The sequence below is a fragment of the Ursus maritimus genome, unplaced genomic scaffold (genome assembly GCF_017311325.1).
Source record: "Ursus maritimus isolate PB19 unplaced genomic scaffold, ASM1731132v1 scaffold_1, whole genome shotgun sequence".
Taxonomy (NCBI): domain Eukaryota; kingdom Metazoa; phylum Chordata; class Mammalia; order Carnivora; family Ursidae; genus Ursus; species Ursus maritimus.
Window position 1 is genome coordinate 26,160,190 of NW_024423343.1, and position 16,695 is coordinate 26,176,884.

Here is a 16,695-nt window from a genome sequence, read left to right on the forward strand (position 1 = left end):
TCTTATCCCAGGGCTGAAGGACAATGGACAGCAATGGTCCAGGGACCTAACGGAATGGGGCAGACACACTGAAGGGGCTTTTGCTTCCAGTCTCTTAGGATCTCTGACAGAAGTTCACCTTGGGGCCGGGATGCCACATAAAGATGGTAGGGCACATACTTAACCTGAAGAAGGCCCTGACATTTGGCTTTGATGACCTACCTTTGGATTTTATGTGGTATATACAAGACCAAGAAGTAGCAGAAAGTTTGGCTGGAGAGCTTTCTGGATAGAATTGCCATAGACTGGTGTCACTGAGCATAACACTCTAGCCAGGGGTCTTCCTAAGCTGAAGCCAAACATGCAACCAGAACCTAGAAGGGTGTGTGGCACAAGCAGGAGCTGAGATGAGGTTGTCTCCCAGCAAGCACCTCTGGGAGCCTGTAGACCCCAAGCCATAGCAGCCATGGGCTTTGGCTTCCACCAGCCAGGTGTCTAGCAACCAGCCAGATAAAGAACATTGTCTCACAAAGGGAGGAGCCAGAGCAAACACTGAACAAGAGACAGAACACTGAACAAATGTAGGAGCGCTGACAATACTGACTCCATTCTTGGCCCTCCATCTTGTTCATGTCCATGCAGCGACTTCCTTTGCTGCTACGTGTCCCAGGCCCCTTGGAGGAGACTGTAGGCCCTGACCAGAATGCCGGAAGGCTTGTTCTGAGCTTCTTTCTGGCACACAGATGGTGCCTCTTTAGATAACTACCCTTAGACCTCACCACCATCCCTTGCTCTATAAAAGCTGAGGATTAAGGTCTGGACTTTGCAGAAAATGGCTGCCCAGCCCTTGGATCAGTGTCTGCCCCATCTTCCCCGTCAGTAAGTTACTCTGAATACGGTTCTGCATGAACAGTATGGAGTGGCTTGCTTCGTTTTTCCATCTTAAAGTGACTTCTCCATCTGGAGGCTATTTTGCTGTCCCTCCTCCACCTTCCAACAACAAAGATCTTTTTTCTTTCCAACCCCACATAGTGTTTGGAGATGAAAGAAGTTGGAAGGGAGGAGAATTCCTAGAGACTAAATATTTTTAGCCAAGAGAGACTGAACATTATCCAAAGTTACTATTTATATGTTTTTATCAGTCTGAACTTAAAACTGGATTGGACACTTATTTATATTCTTTCCCTTGTCAACCAGCTGGTGGGCACTCAGGAGGAAAACCAAATCAGTCATAGATGAGAGAAAGGGATTACAAATCTTCTCTGCCCATAGGAGCCGTAGTGTTAAATTTTCCATTCTGCCACAGATGCATGTGGCTACCTCTCCTCTTTCCCTACCTGCTAGGAGACTGACAATAGTAAGGGAGAAAGAAGACGTTCTCCTAACATAGACATTTACACGGCCATCTGTCTGGATTAAAGCGCAGTTTCAAAGAAGAGGCATCAAGCTAATGGCCCCCAAACTGTATATTCATTTAGGGTATAAGGAGGAGATCCTGAAGAAACTGGTCAATTCTGGAGGGTTCAGGAAGGAGCTGGCAGAATGGTTTAAAGCAAAGATAGTTGCTATGGAAAAATACACTCACAAATGCTTTCCTTCTAAGGCGACATTTACCTCTGTGTGTCTCTGTGTGTGTGTGTGTCTGTGTCTGTGTGTCTGTGTCTGTGTGTCTGTGTGTGTGTCTGTGTCTTTTAAAAGCGAGATAGGAAAAGGGAAAAAAGACTAAATGACATATAAGTTTTCTCAACAGAAAACCAAAATTAAGAACCAACATAAGCGAGTTGTATGTGCCAAAGGAAGACGGAGATGACACTGACATTTACTGAGTGTCCACCACGCGCGGAGTAGTGCGTCAGGAAGCGCTTCCCCATAGGAGCAGTGGCGAGTATCGCTGACCATGATCTACCTTCGATCACATCACTAATGGGAATTTATTGAAAAAAATTCCCTCTGACCTTTCCCTCATGTTGCTGCTTCCTAAGTGGAAATGAACACCTATAACTCACTGGAGGCGAAAACTCACCAAGTAGTTGAAGAGGATGTGCGACGTCTGAGCAGGAAAGTCCCCAATGTTTAAGAGCAGTTTGCGCAGCATGTACATTAACTCATCCTGAAAGAAGAAGAGCGTTTCTGCACCCCCTTCAGCGGCCATGCTGTGGGAAATAAAACTAACTTCTTAAAAAATGGGGGAGGCGCTTACTTTTCCCTCTTGCTGATTTCCATTACATGCAGCATTTTAATAGAGTGTACGTGCTACTTCTTAAATGGTATTTAAACCAACTATAACACCTTCTCTTAGGAGCTAAACTATGAAATCACTGAGCAGTAGTTAGACAGTTTTTTAAAATAGAAATTTAGACTGTGTCTATAGGTCACAGGCAAATCACAGGAAAGCGATACATTTAGTCAACTCTATTGGCTATGGCTTCCAGGTGTGATGGAAATGTGCGGCAGACCTATCCGGAGAAACCATTAAGCAAGTGTGGTTTAATATACTTCACAGGTCTGCTTCCTAGGTTTTGAGTCAAAGAGGTAAAGCTAAGTCGAGAGAGGATAAATAGAGATGTCTATAATTAACCTTACCTCCAGAAACTAAACTTGATCTTCCAACAAATAGGACCATAACATGAAACGAACATATACTTTTTCATCAGTGTATTTTGCCATTGCTCAGAAAACTACTTTCATTTGGCACAATCTTCTTACAAGTCACCTGCTAAGCTAGATTTTTGTGATTAATGGACCGGAAGGTAGGATTCTAATAATCCTACCTGCATCACAGACTACCAAGCAATCAGAATTCAGGAAATGTACCCATCACTAAAAACACTATACTGAATTTAATCTTTGTCTAAAAGATTGAAAATCTTTCAGTATTTTATGGTCATCACTACTCTTGTACCAAACACATATGGAGACATCAATCAATGGACCAATATGAAAGAAAACAGCAAAGTTTAGTACCGCTCATCATTATCATCACCTAAAGCACCTATTTGCTCTGTGTCAGACACTGACATTCTATGCATAGCACTGTGAAGCCCACTGTTTGCTTTTAACAGTGTTCACACACATAGCTACACAACGATACTCTAAAGAAAGAGGAATTTACTTGTCTATTGCTGATGGTCAGTTTTTCCAGAAAATGTCGAAGAACTGTTGATGGATCTTCAATTAGACAATTCCATAAGACTTGCTGGGCCACAGCACTCACTTCAGAAGAGAGAGGACATTGAACATTTGTCTTAAATAGAGATAAAATATTAAATAAACTAATCAAACAATTTACTAAGCTTTAATTAGCCTCTCTTTTTTGCCTTAACAAGGTTCTGTGAACTCTCTGTTGAAAGGTAGATATTTGTTCTCTTTGCTGCTTGTTTCTGAACAGTTTCACCTATAAAGAAAAGGTAATGAAAAAGTATAGGACGGTCTTTAGATTTTAGAATTGCTTTTGTAAAGAACACATTTGTGATTTACAATGGTATATCATTTAGCCTTAAAAGAAGGAAATCCTGCCATTTGTGATAATGAATATGGATTTTGAGGGCATTATGTTAAAGGAAATAATTCAAACAGAAAAAGACAAATACTGTATGATCTCACTCACACGTGGAATCTAAGATAAACCAAACTCATAAATACAGAGACCAGACCGATGGTTGCCAGAGGTGGGGTGGGGTAAATGAGTGCAGGTGGTCCAAATGCAAAAACTTCCAATTATAAGCTAAATAAATAAATCCTGGGGCTGTAATGTACAGCCTGGTGACTACTGTTAACAATACTGCCTTGCGTATTTGAAGGTCCCTAAGAGAGGAGATTTTAAAAGTTCTTATTAAAAGAAAAGAAATTGTTACTACAGGTGGTAATGGGTGTTAACTAAACTTATTGTGGTAACATTCCATAACATACACATATATCAAATTATCATATTGTATGCCTAAAACTAATACAATGCAATATGTCAATAATATTTCAATTTAAAAAGAAGGAAAGAATACATTAGTGAATCTTTGTTTTGGAAATAACCCTAATACTAGGAGTGATGAGTATTTATTAAATTAAAGTAATATTTCAATGTCGGTTGTATGGAGAAATTTCTAAAGTAATCATCTGGTTTTTAGGAAATATATTTTGGTTTAGAATGCATATGAATTACAGATGATCTTTAATTGTTCACCTGAATGCTTTAAATAGTATCCCCCTCGGTGAGATAAAGTAGTTAAGCCAGTCCTAATTAGGCTCCCACTTCTAATGAGGATGCCTTAGGAATAAATAATTATTCCTAATGTGAAGAAAGTGCTTCTTCTTCTTTGGGGAAAATGATTGGGTCAAGACTGCCTCGAAATGCGCAAGCTAGGGAAGCAGGTGGGTAGACCTGAGTGGTGGGTAAGCATTGGAGGATCTTCAATCTAAATGTTTTAATTAGTTTAGTTTCCTAAACTAGAAATATAGCATTTGGTGTGAATTTGTCATTCAGCCTATATTTTAAATAAAGGATACCAATATTTTGCTTCTGAAACCAACCACCCAATTAAAAATATGAACTATATAAATAAATAATATTAACAAGAGATATGTAAATATAAGCTTTAGCTTTCAAGTGTCTTTATAAATAATTAAATTAAAACAGGTGTGGGTTTTTCTTAGGTTGAAATTGATTACAAAGCTATCTTTGTATATTATTTTTATTCTAAGGTATAAGGTAGGGCAATTTAATACGTAAAACATGAAAAATACAGAAAAAGATAGAAAAGTAAGACTGGTAAGTCTACCAATCACAGAAACAACTATAAACATTTTGCGGTATGCCCTTTTATATATGTAAAATATATATTTACATGTATTTTTAAATAATATGCAGAAAATATTCTTTGGTACTCAGTTTTTTACTTAACAATATATAAAGACTTTTAATGTTAATATTCTTCTAGAATGTTATTTTTAACGTACACAGAATGCTGTCATATGGCGGTACCATGATTAACTAATTGCTTGCTGGACATTTAAACTCTTCTCTAATATTTGTTATTTTAAATAATGTACAATGTGCAGCATCCTATATAGACCCTTATATAGTTCTCATTATTGCCCGAGGAAATGGCTAGAAGTCAGAATCTATGTCAAAGGGCTTTCCTACTTTTAAGGTTTTTGACACATACTGTGAAACTTTGTTCCAGAATGCTTGTATTGAGTTCCAGACTTCCATCAGCAAGGTGTGAGAATTCTTTTTTCTCTGAATCTTTACCAACTATGGCTATTTTCACTGAGAATAATCTTTGCATGGTAGCTGCACTTGTAGTGAGCCGAGCATAACATGCAGAGAAGTTGAATCACTGTGCTGTACACCCGAAACTAATGTAACACAGTTTGTCAACTATATTTAAATAAAAAATAAAATAAAATGAAAAAATATTTGCATTTTTAGATGAAATGTAAAATTTCATTGTTGTCTTAAACAACAATGTTATTTACAGATCTTACTGACCATTGGTCTGTGTATTTATATCCTTTGCCCATTTTTCTATTAGGGTTTAAAACATCATTATTGAGCTCTAAGGCTTTTTAAAATAACAGCATTAAAAATACTAACCTGTTGTCTACCACAAACATTACTCATCTTTACCCCTAGTTTTTCGTTTCATTTTGCAACTCTTCTCTTTAGGCAGTATGTCTGGAAAGGTAATCAAGGGGGACAGATGGCATTGGTGGTATCAAGCTAATACCTAAGCTTTTCTAAGGTGTCCAGAATTACTATTTGAGTTTCATGTGGCCAAATAAATGTTATTTGATTCTCTGGTCATCAAAAATACTCCTGCATCCAAGTATTTATTTTAAATGCAATTTCTTGGTCATAAAGGTAGTGGGACAAGGAGATGAAGACAGTGATAATGTTAGTAGAGTGCACTACAAATCTGTAATTGTAATATGTACATAAAACAACTCGACATGTGACCAGTAGTTAATGTCTTCAAGAGCACCCCACTATCCTCCATCAGATAACAACTTAAGCATTTATTAGAGTTACTGATGGTTTTACTAGTTAAAACTATACCTGCTACTCCATCTTCTCGCACCTCACCATCCTCCATCAGATGAACGATGGGGAGCACTGCTGCACAGATGCATGCTGGGAACACTGCTTGTGGAGGCTGAGGCACATGGTGGTTTGGTGTGTGTTCAGTGGTGTGTTCCTCATCTGAAGAGAGAGACATAATCGGGGTGTTTTTCTCAGTATTGTAATTTGAATGCACAACATTTCCCAGTTCAGAGCTTTCCTATTTAACATTCTTTTGGTTATAGATATCTAGGTGTCTCAGTATCATTTGCTGAAAAGACTATTCTTTCCTTATTGAATTTTCGTGGTACCCTTTTCAAACATGGAATCGACATGAGCATAATGGTTTACTTCTGGTTGTTCAATTCTATTCCATTGATTTACTGTCAATCCTTATGTCAATACCGCATAATATTGATTACTGCCACCTTGCAGTAAGTTTTGAAATTGGGAAATGTGAGTCTTCCAGCTTTGTTCTTCATTTCCAAGATAATTTTGACTATTCAACTATGTGGAGCAGTCAAACTTTTTGGTGGAATGTAAAATGACACAGTTACTTTTGAAAGTAGCTTGGCAGTTTACCTCACAAAACTTGTATGTAACCGTTCATAGTAGTATAATTTAGAATAGCCAAAAAGTGGAAACCACCTAAATGGTGGTGGTGAATTAATAAACAATGTGGTATAGCCATAAAATGGAACATTATCTGGTAATGAAGAACTGATACATGAGACCACATGATGAACCTTGAAAATATGCCGAATGAAAGCATCCAGTCACAAAAGGCCACATATTGTATGGCTCCATTTATATGAAATGTACAGAGTAAGCAAATTCACAGAAATAGAAGATAGATTATTTCTTGCCACGGGTTGGAGAAAGTGTGGATGAGGAACGACTGGTAATGGGTATAAAATCTCTTTCTGGGATGATGAAAATATTCTAAAATATTTACAGTTAGAGGTGCTAACCATTGCATAATGGTTGCATAGTATTGCATAATGACAATGCATTGTATAATTCAAAAGAGTGAGTTTTATGGTACATGAATCATACCTCAATAAAATTATATCTGTTATAAAAAATATAAATGAGTTTTTGGCCCAATCCCTGTAAATTGTGATTAATTAGCATTGGTCATTTTTGAAGTTCCCAAGGATTATGCAGCCAAGGGTTGAGAACCACTGGTTTCTGTACAACTTTTTAATGACTTTATAAATCAGTGATGAAATTTGTATAATCATGAAGCAGTGAGTCCCAGATAGTTATTCATGATTAGAGAAAACATATTTTTTAAATTCTTGGAACTGAAGGGTATCAGGTCTCCCCCCACCACCTCCGGAATCAGATTTCATTACAGGAGTAGCATGAACTCTGGTCTTCCTTTGATTGTTAAATTATTCCACAACAGCATCCTAAAGCATCCTACTGGGTCCTGGCAGCTCATTGGAATCTCCACCCCAAGTAGACTGTAAAAATACTGATGTGTGGGTCCCATTCTTAGGAATATTGATTTGGTCCTGGGTGTGGCCTCAGTATTTTTTTTAAAGCTCCTCACTTGATTGTAATGTGTAGCCAGGATTGAAAACCCTCAGCAATATGATTATTTGCAACGTAATTAAAATAGAGCCAATTTATAAAGGACGATTGCTGGGTTAAAAAAAAAAATTAGGGTACCACTCAATCTAATATTTATTTTTTGAACTTCAAGTCCTGAAACAAGTTATTTAATGAAGATGGTGAAATGTAGTAAGAATACTAACTGGAAAATGTTTCAAAACACACACGAGTCATGAGGAATAAATAACACATTTCTAAGAGGACACACCTTCAGCACTAACAGCTGAACGCACAGACCAGACTGACCCTCGGCGGAAGGAGTAATTCCGGTGGGAAGTACTGGAGGTACAGGACGGACTCACAGACAGTCGACGGGATGCCAGATTGGCGACTTCTTCTACTGGCAAAGAAAACAGGGAACGTGACCTTTGGTTTTGTAATAAAGTTGTCATCATCAGAAGTGTATACTGCTCTCAGAGCATAAGGCTTAAGTAATTTCAAGTGTACTCACGAATGGAAAAAAAAAATCTTTTAGAAACACAGACAGAAAATTCCTCCCGTAGATTCCACAAAAGCAGGGCAGAGAATCGCTGAATTAGAATGGTTCATAAATTATTCCTGATGCCAACCAACAAATTGGCTGCATTTGTGAAGGTTGATAGTTAATGGACTAACCCCATTTATAATGATGAAAGACTGATTGCATTTACTTTAACATACACTCTGGATTTAGCTGTTCTGTGAATCATAATCACTGCTTGGTCCATTATCATATTGGTTCATTCAGTGTGATTTAATGATGAAAGACTGATTGCATTTAATTTAACATACACTCTGGATTTAGCTGTTCTCTGAATCATAATCACTGCTTGGTCCATTATCATATTGGTTCATTCAATGTGACTAACTCCCTCCTCTAGAAACAGGCCAACTCTAAAAATGAAGAACATAACACCTTTCCTCTTTCTTTTGCTAGTGTCAGGAGGTGAGAGAGAGAGGGTGAATATCACCTCATGTCACATAAATTTGTCAACGTTTTTTTCAAAGTCAGTCCTTTCTGCTTCCTGTGACTTAACCTCCCCTCCCCCGGAAGTCCCATGTGTAGGGGGCACCTTCTTCTTCTGGCTCTGAGTTGGGCGTGCAGGTGGGCTCATAGCAAGCCTCCTGGGTGATGGGGATGGCGGTGATGAGGCTGGCTTCCCTACCAAGACGTTTCTTCTCTTCTTCCTGTTGCAAGTTCTTTAAGATGTGTTCTGCTCTCTGATGGGAGCGGGACACAGCCCGGGCTGAAAAGGATTTCTATGGAGACATGAAGACCAATTTATTTTATAGAAACTGTTCTGCAAGGTCACAGCCAAAAAGAGTGTTCCCATAGAATTACACAAATGTGGCACTGTCCTCAGAAAGTGGAAGAGCACCCACGATCTAGTTTCATGGCCATTTGTTTGTTTTTCTACCAGGTTTCCAGGTTGTGTGTAACTAAGCTATTCATTTTCATTCAATCAGAATAATTCTCCAAGAATATCTGTAAGTTTTGGGATTTCACCTTTAGAATTTGGGGTGATATCAATGATCCACTCTTTAAACATTCAAATCAAATAAAATATTTTAATACTCTATTCCTTTCTACAACTTTTTGAAATGGTTTTAAATGAAGGATATTTATTTCATAAGGTTAATAAAAGGGAAAGAACCACGGAAAGGAGGAGGAATGGGATCTCTCACATAAACCAACTAGTTATATGATTTATTTCATTTTTGTATCTCAAGTATCTACCACACTGTAAATAATTACTGTAGGTAAATACAGTGGCACACCGCATATACTTAATATTTGTAGAAACAAAGTTAGCGAGTAGAAATGATGAGTATTGATAGTGTTACTAAGGTTGAATACAGGACTTTTATGTAAGACTAAATGTTTTCTATGTTGAATGGCACAGGAGCAATTAAGGGCATTAGATGGGCCACATGGCAATTTATTTGCCAGCCAAGGGTTAAGCTGATTTTTTATATTAAGGTAAGGTAAGAACTATGGAATGAGAGAAAGAAAACTGGATATAGAATCAGGGGTCTTGGTTTCAAATTCCTTACGAACTTGGGATAGAGAATGTACTTGGCTCAAATGAATCCACTGTCTGTACAGGAGACAAATCAAAGATCCTTATATCAGTGATTCAGAGGCTGGATTTACTGTATAAACATTTTCATGGGTAAAGAGCTCGAACAGTTCTCCAAAGAAAACTACAATGCCTAGCAAATGTGCCACGTGCAAAAATGTTCAACCTAACTTCATACATCCAAGGGACTTTTTAAATAATTGTGAATAAAAAAGCAAATAACTTTGTTTTTTACCAAAGTGGCATTAAAAAAATAATACTAAGTAACCTGAATAAAGATGATACACTTTCCTGTTCTATTATATACGCGTAAAATAGTAAAATCTTCTTGGGTCTATTTTGGGTGGTGTATCAAAAATCTTTAATATTTATATACCGATAGCCCTAAATCCCATGGGAATTTGTGCAAGAAAATAGTCATGGATTTGTGTCAAAGAACATATCTATGTCCTTTTCCTTTTATTGATTTTCCATATTTTCTACATTACTCCTGTAATTCAAAAAATTCAACAGGTGAAAAAGGCATATTTTACACTCATTTTTTTTGCAAAAGGCACATATTCTTCGTTCTTGCCTATGAATGGACAGTGTTCCAAACTTAATTGTTTATGAATTATATTACATGCAGCACTGAGATATTAGAGTACACAAGACCTGAGGTCTCCGAGTGATATTTGTGATGGCGATACTAATGGTCAACAAAATGAAGAACAGACCAACGTGCAAACAAGGAAATAAGAGCTGCCAGCTCAGTTCTTTTGCTTATTCATCCAGGGTCAATCTCATGACCTTTTGGGTGGCTTAGGTATTACAGGTTAGATGAATATGTTTGTTCTATAATAACTAGAGACAAAGTGCTACCCTTGACCATGAAATCAGTGGCTAATGTTTCTAACAGTTGTAAAAGGTGGTTGCCACTGTGATCATAAAACAAAACTGTGTCGGCTTGGAGGCCTGCAAATGCTCACTACCGGATATTAGTTCCTTCTAGTCTATTCACAAGAACAAAGACCTTTCATGGCTGATTTTCTGTGTTGTGATGACATTCTTATGACAAGAATGAACAAATTGTCTCATGCACTCACTGTCCTTCACTCTTACATGGACACCGTGGAGCCTGAAGAGATGAGAAAGAAAGTGCCTGTTACTCACAGACTGGTCTTCATTAATGGGGTCCTGGACACTCCCGCTGCACTGAGGGACCCAAGGAGGGTCAAACATTGGGACAGATGGCATTCCAAGCACTGGTGAGGGCAGGGTGAAGTTTATACTGGGAGGCGGGATCTGTTAGTTGATATCAGAAGAATGAGGTAAGATGGAAAATAAGCTAGAATGAGTCGGAAGTATAATTATGAAATCATCTTATAGAGCACATGATGTTACAGAGCAAAGGATGAACATCTCCGGGTCTCAGTTTACTCGTTAAATAAATGAAGGGTTTCAACTATGTGATCTCTGTGTTAATTACCCCATCCTCCAAAAATATCTATACGTATAAATATAGCAAAGTATCTGAAAGATTATACCCCAATCTTTTATGGGCATACCTCTGGGGATGGGAGTGGGGTCTTGAGGTTTACAGAACTTGATTTTCTTACTCTACCATTCTTCTGTATTTCAATATTTTTTAAAGCAAGAACTCAATCATATATGAGTTAGGTTTTCTTATATAATCACAGAGAAAAAAAAAAAAGAAGAAGCATCTCTTGGGCCCTACACCATAGATTTGAGGTTCAAGGATTTACACAAGCCTTGGGTCAGGTTTGCGAAACTAATTCCTATGGTGGAAATACCCCTCACCTTAAAAATCTGCTGTGCTCCTTCCTCCATCCGGGGCCAGACCTGGTAGCGAAACCTCCAGAGTGTGTGGAACTTGAGAACGGCGTTCAGCCTCTGCACGGTCTCTGGGTGGTGGAACTCAGACATCAACATGTCAGACACAGCCTCAGGGACTTTCACCGCACACAGCAGGAACATGGCAGCTAGAGACAGCCAACAGTTCATTAGCTACACATCTTTTAATTTTGCTTGGTCCCTGGGGATGGGGAGAAGCAGGGAGCTGTTCTTGTCTCCTGAAAATGACTCCTGAGCTAAGGGAGCCAGGCCACCAGCACTGGTGAAAGCAAATCTTATTTCAGCCACGGAAAACCAAACATGATCCTTTGTGCCATCCACAGTCTTCCAATATCTGGTGAGGGCAGCGACAGCATGGTACTTCCGTAGAATACCTCATTCCAAGCAAATCTTCCTTTGGCTCACAGTGAAAAGTGAACGTGAGAGGAAGCAAAGGAAAAAAGGAAATGATATACTGAAATGTCCTTTTTAGGAAATGATAAGAATCATGTCATGGTAATCCTGGCATGGTACATAAAAATGTCCATTAAAAACTGTCCCAGTTACATTATATTAAAAATAAAATCCATATTGTAGACTGTTTTAGAAACCTTCACCCTCCTGAGAAGAAGAGATCGAGAAGCCACAAGAGATTTCATGAATCATAATACCATTGCTGTTTTTTAATTTCGGGAAAAGTCAAATATCAATAAGAGAAAGGTCAAGTGCCACAATAAGTTACAAAGTTCATGAATAACGGGGCAGAAAAATACACTCTGTGGCATAGATGGACAAGCCAGTGTCCATCATAAAAACACAATTTAAAATCTCTTGTAATTTTTCCTGGATCATCAAAACATACTCAGACAACTGTGTTAGGACAGCTGGGGCTGAGTGCCAGCTCTGAAGCCTCTCTGCCCCGTGCTCGCGGGAGAGCCTCTCCATCTCTCTCAGCCTCCGTTTCCTTAGGAGCAGAATGTCAATGACAACGACGACCACGATGATGATGATGATGATGATACCCGCTTCCAAATTTGTTGTTAGAAGAAGATAAAATGTTGTGTGAGAAAGAGCTCTGTGACGTGAAAACTACTACACGCTTCTAACGCGTGTCTCATTTTCTCCAGGCAATGGGATGTATGGGAGGGACATCTACGTGTGCAGTCAGAAGAGCCGGGTTTGGTGTCCTGGCCCCGCTGCTTCGGATCTGTGTGCCCTCGGATAAGTCCCTTCAACCCTCTGAGTTGCAGCTTGCTCACATATAAGACGGTCGTTACCAGGATCAAGTAAGACCACGCATGTGCTATACGGTTCTAGAAGAAATGCTAGCTCTTGTGACCGTTAGTGTTTGATGATCCTTTTCTTTATCCCACTAGTTCCTTAAATTTCCACTCTTTCTCTTTTCTTTACTTTTCTTTAAAGCATGCTCTACTCGGTCTCAATTTTTAAACACGACGGTCTCTCTTTATATCATTGCAAGTTGAAGTTCTATCTACCGCAATCCCTGCACCGAAGCGGTTTTTTTGTGAACCACAGTCTTTTGGAAGACTGTGGATGGCACAAATTTGTAATTTGTAATGCTCACAAATCAGTAGATCCAGCGGTACTTTTTTATTTTAAGATTTTGTTTATTTATTAGAGGGAGAGAGAGAGACAGAGGGAGAGGGAAAAGCAGGCTTCCTGCTGAGCAGGGAGCTGGACATGATACTCCACCCCGGACCCTGGGATCATGACCTGAGCCCAAAGCAGACGCTGGCTTAACCCACTGAGCCCCCCAGGCGCCCCCCAGTGGTACTTTTTATAGCATTTGCTTCCTTTTAGTTTTTAACACTTTCACGACCATGTCCCTGAAGAGCTGTCTTTGGCTTGCACGGTTTGAGGTTGAGTTCTACTTTTCTGGTCATTTTCCGGGGTTTGCTGCTGGCCGCGCCTCTTCCCGTCCTCTGAAGGTAGAGAAGGCCAATGGCTTAGTGCCCATCTTTCTGCTCTTTGTTCTACAGGTTCTTTGCCCCGGAAATCCCATCCACGCTCACTGCTTCAGCTGCCACAAAGATCAGATTTTTCCCCCAAGCTTATCTCACCTTTGCCCTTTTCTCCTTAGCTTTAACGTCACGTCACCAACTATGCGTCTCCCGACTATCTAAAAGCGGACTGCTTTACTCGTTGCTGCCATATTCCATGTATACACTATAGACAACACTACTCTTTTTTCTGGAACCCATGAGTGGTTTTCCACAGTTCAATGAAAAGTCCATACTCCTATGAGTGTCATTCAAGAGCTGTTAAAATCTGAGTCCCATTTACTTGTCTAATAGCATGGACTGGGGACCCCTCTACAAAAGCCACCCCAGTCTTGATTCCTCCTCAGTCTTTCCAAATAAGCCCCGTGCATTTCCCTACCCCATGTGGCTCTGCATACTCCACCCTCTTCCTTCCCCCTTTCCTTAAAGCCCAGGCTACCTGTTCATATCTTCCATGGAAGTTTCCATGGCTGTCTCACATTTGAGGAGCATGCCCTTCCCTGTACTCTCTCTCAGAAACATGTGGTAGAGAAGAAAAATCCAAGCTTTAATGCAAACAAAATTATTTTACAAGGACGTTTGTTGCAATGTAGTATAAAAAGCTGTAAGAAACCGAAATTTCCATCAGTAGTCCAGGTTAAATAAATTGTTATGACCATCCAGTGAAATATTTGGTGGGCATTAAAAAGAACGAGGTGAATCTTTTAGCTAATGCTAAAAAATGGTCTCCTAGGGAATGCTTCTAACCACTTCTCATTGGGGGCTGCCCAATTTGAATTGATTTTTGCTCAAATAAACTCTTCAAATTTTTAGGATATCTCAGTTTATCTTTGAACAGTTCTCATGTCAGAAGAGGGAACCGAAGGAGACCCCGATGGCCCCCAGCAATGTACAGCCAGGCACAGGTATCTGTGGAGCCCTTGACATTGCAGACTTTATTTTAACTTCGTCTCCTTTTTTTTTTTTTTTTTTTTTCTGAGAGAGAAGAGAGAAGGAGCCAGGGAGAAGCAGAGGGAGAGGGGGACAGAATCTTAAGCTGGGCATGGAGCCCAACACTGAGCTGGATCTCACGACCCTGACATCACGACCTAAGCTGAAATGAAGAATCAGATGCTTAACCGACTAAGCAACCCAGGCGCCCCAGCATTTCTTTTTCCATACTGGGTCTGAAAACCAGCCAGAAGTAGACTGGGTCAAACTGGTTTCGGAGGACTGATTCAAATTTAGAAACTGGGCTGGGTCTGAGGTCAGACTGGGTCTACTCTAAACCAGACTGGTCCAGCATGAGGCCTCAGGTGAATAAAATTTGCTCTAAGGCTGAACAAGTAGGTTCACCTTACCGAAGGTCATCTTGAATGACAGTGGCCACAGTGGATAACTTTTAACCATTTAGAGAAGCTTATTCATTTATGATGTGCCCTCGAGAGAAAGCAGTCTCAGCCAGGCACTCACTCTATTTGCTGTTGGGGGTGGCTCTGGATTTTGGAAGGGAAATATCTTTTGCATCATCTTTGCCCCCTCATGTGTCCATGGGGTTCAGTACTGCCAGAAATATTTAGTTTGTCCCAGATGAAACCTGACAAGTTATTCAAAAGGATGTTTTTAAAGTAGCTCTACAGTCAGAAGTTGGCCAAATTGAAAAGGGATATTCAGAGCCTGATGAACTTTTGTTTTTAATGCCCTCCTCTCCTAAGTCAAACTGAAACTATGTGCCCAGAGGGGAAGTAATATATTCTGAAGCCACTGAGGAAGGATTTAACTAAAACATTCCAAAGAAACAGCTGTAATTCTAGAACCTAGGAATCTTTTGATTTCCATCTTAGTTGAACATCTTCTCCCGGATATGAAGAAGCAATTTGAGGATAATGTAGTTGGATGGCTGGGTAAGCATCTTGACATTTAAATTACATCCCGGTTCTTTGAGGAATTACCAACTGTACTTGTCTAACAAATCGAGTCTTTACGAAAACAGAAATGCAGCCCGAGAAACAATTCAAAGCCGGACTACCCGTTTTACCAATCTCCAAATCCCTATTCATCTGAAAAGGCTTTCAGATATTGTAAAAAATGTGGATATAGGAACAAAAGCCCTTCTTGAAGATATTTACATCCTTTCTCTGTGCCTTTGAGATGTAAATATTGTATCTGGTCTTCCCCAGGAACCCAAAACCATCTTTTGAAATGCAAACTTCAGGGAGGTAATTCTTATCAGGAAAGTATGTAATGGACCACTCCTCAAGACCCCAGCCTTTCTGCCCCAGGGTCCTGTTCCCGTGCTTTAATAAAACCACCTTTTTGCACCAAAGATGCCTCAACAATTCTTCCTTGGTGTTGGCTTCGAACCCTAATGTCTTTCCTACACCAATGTGATCTAGAATAATCTTTGATAAATAAAAACTAGTTTAAGTTAATTGATTTACATTAAACAATACTATCTTTAAAGTTATCAGCATTAAATATAATACTGTTATTCTAATAGGTTTACTAAAAGTCAAAAGAACTCTTGTTATCTCTTGTAGAATTTATCAGCAAGATAACTTAAAATGATGATTAGCTGTTCACTGTCTTAAGAAATTTTCATGGGTAAACATAATTGTTAAGAATTAAGTAGATGTAAGGTTTACTATGAGGGAGAATATACTTCTAGAAATTGTGAAATGTATTCATAAATTTGCCAATCCACAGAACGCTACTATAACAGTCCACAATTGCTTACTTCTTAGTTTCACTAGGAATAAAGGATTCTGAGAGTTAAAAGCCCCAATCAATATATGTAATTAGAACTACTTAGAAAAAGTAAGGATGAGAAACAGGTAAGAAAAGTAAAATGACCTATTGTTCCAGAATGAGGAAGATTTAAAAAGGTAGAACAAAATCTGTATGGGTATGAAAAAAAACCGTAGAAATTTGTAGAAAAGGAATCTTGGAAAATAAATTTTACATGTGGTTAAACTGACTAAGGCTGGAACGGATGTATTTAAGTTTTTAAAAAATGAGTTTTAATATTAAAAACACACTGGTAAAAAAGTTAGAATTTGGTTTTGTCTCAGCTGAAAAACCAAACTTTTCTTGGACTATCGGTCTGCTTTTCATAAAAGATTGTGAAAAGTGTGTTGTTTTTTTTTTT

General features: G+C 39.0%; 1 protein-coding gene across 3 annotated transcripts in view; it reads right to left on the bottom strand.

Moving 5' to 3' along the window:
• UNC80 (unc-80 homolog, NALCN channel complex subunit) overlaps positions 1-16,695 on the bottom strand; it is a 213,331-nt gene that overhangs the window by 60,170 nt on the left and 136,466 nt on the right. For all 3 annotated transcript variants that reach the window (XM_040641233.1, XM_040641228.1, XM_040641231.1), the window contains 7 exons: positions 11,515-11,696; positions 10,867-10,998; positions 8,707-8,893; positions 7,863-7,994; positions 6,032-6,175; positions 3,092-3,192; positions 2,003-2,089 (listed from right to left, as the gene is read on the bottom strand). In XM_040641233.1, coding sequence (XP_040497167.1) covers positions 2,003-2,089; positions 3,092-3,192; positions 6,032-6,175; positions 7,863-7,994; positions 8,707-8,893; positions 10,867-10,998; positions 11,515-11,696 — 965 coding nt within the window. The remainder of the gene's footprint in view (positions 1-2,002; positions 2,090-3,091; positions 3,193-6,031; positions 6,176-7,862; positions 7,995-8,706; positions 8,894-10,866; positions 10,999-11,514; positions 11,697-16,695) is intronic.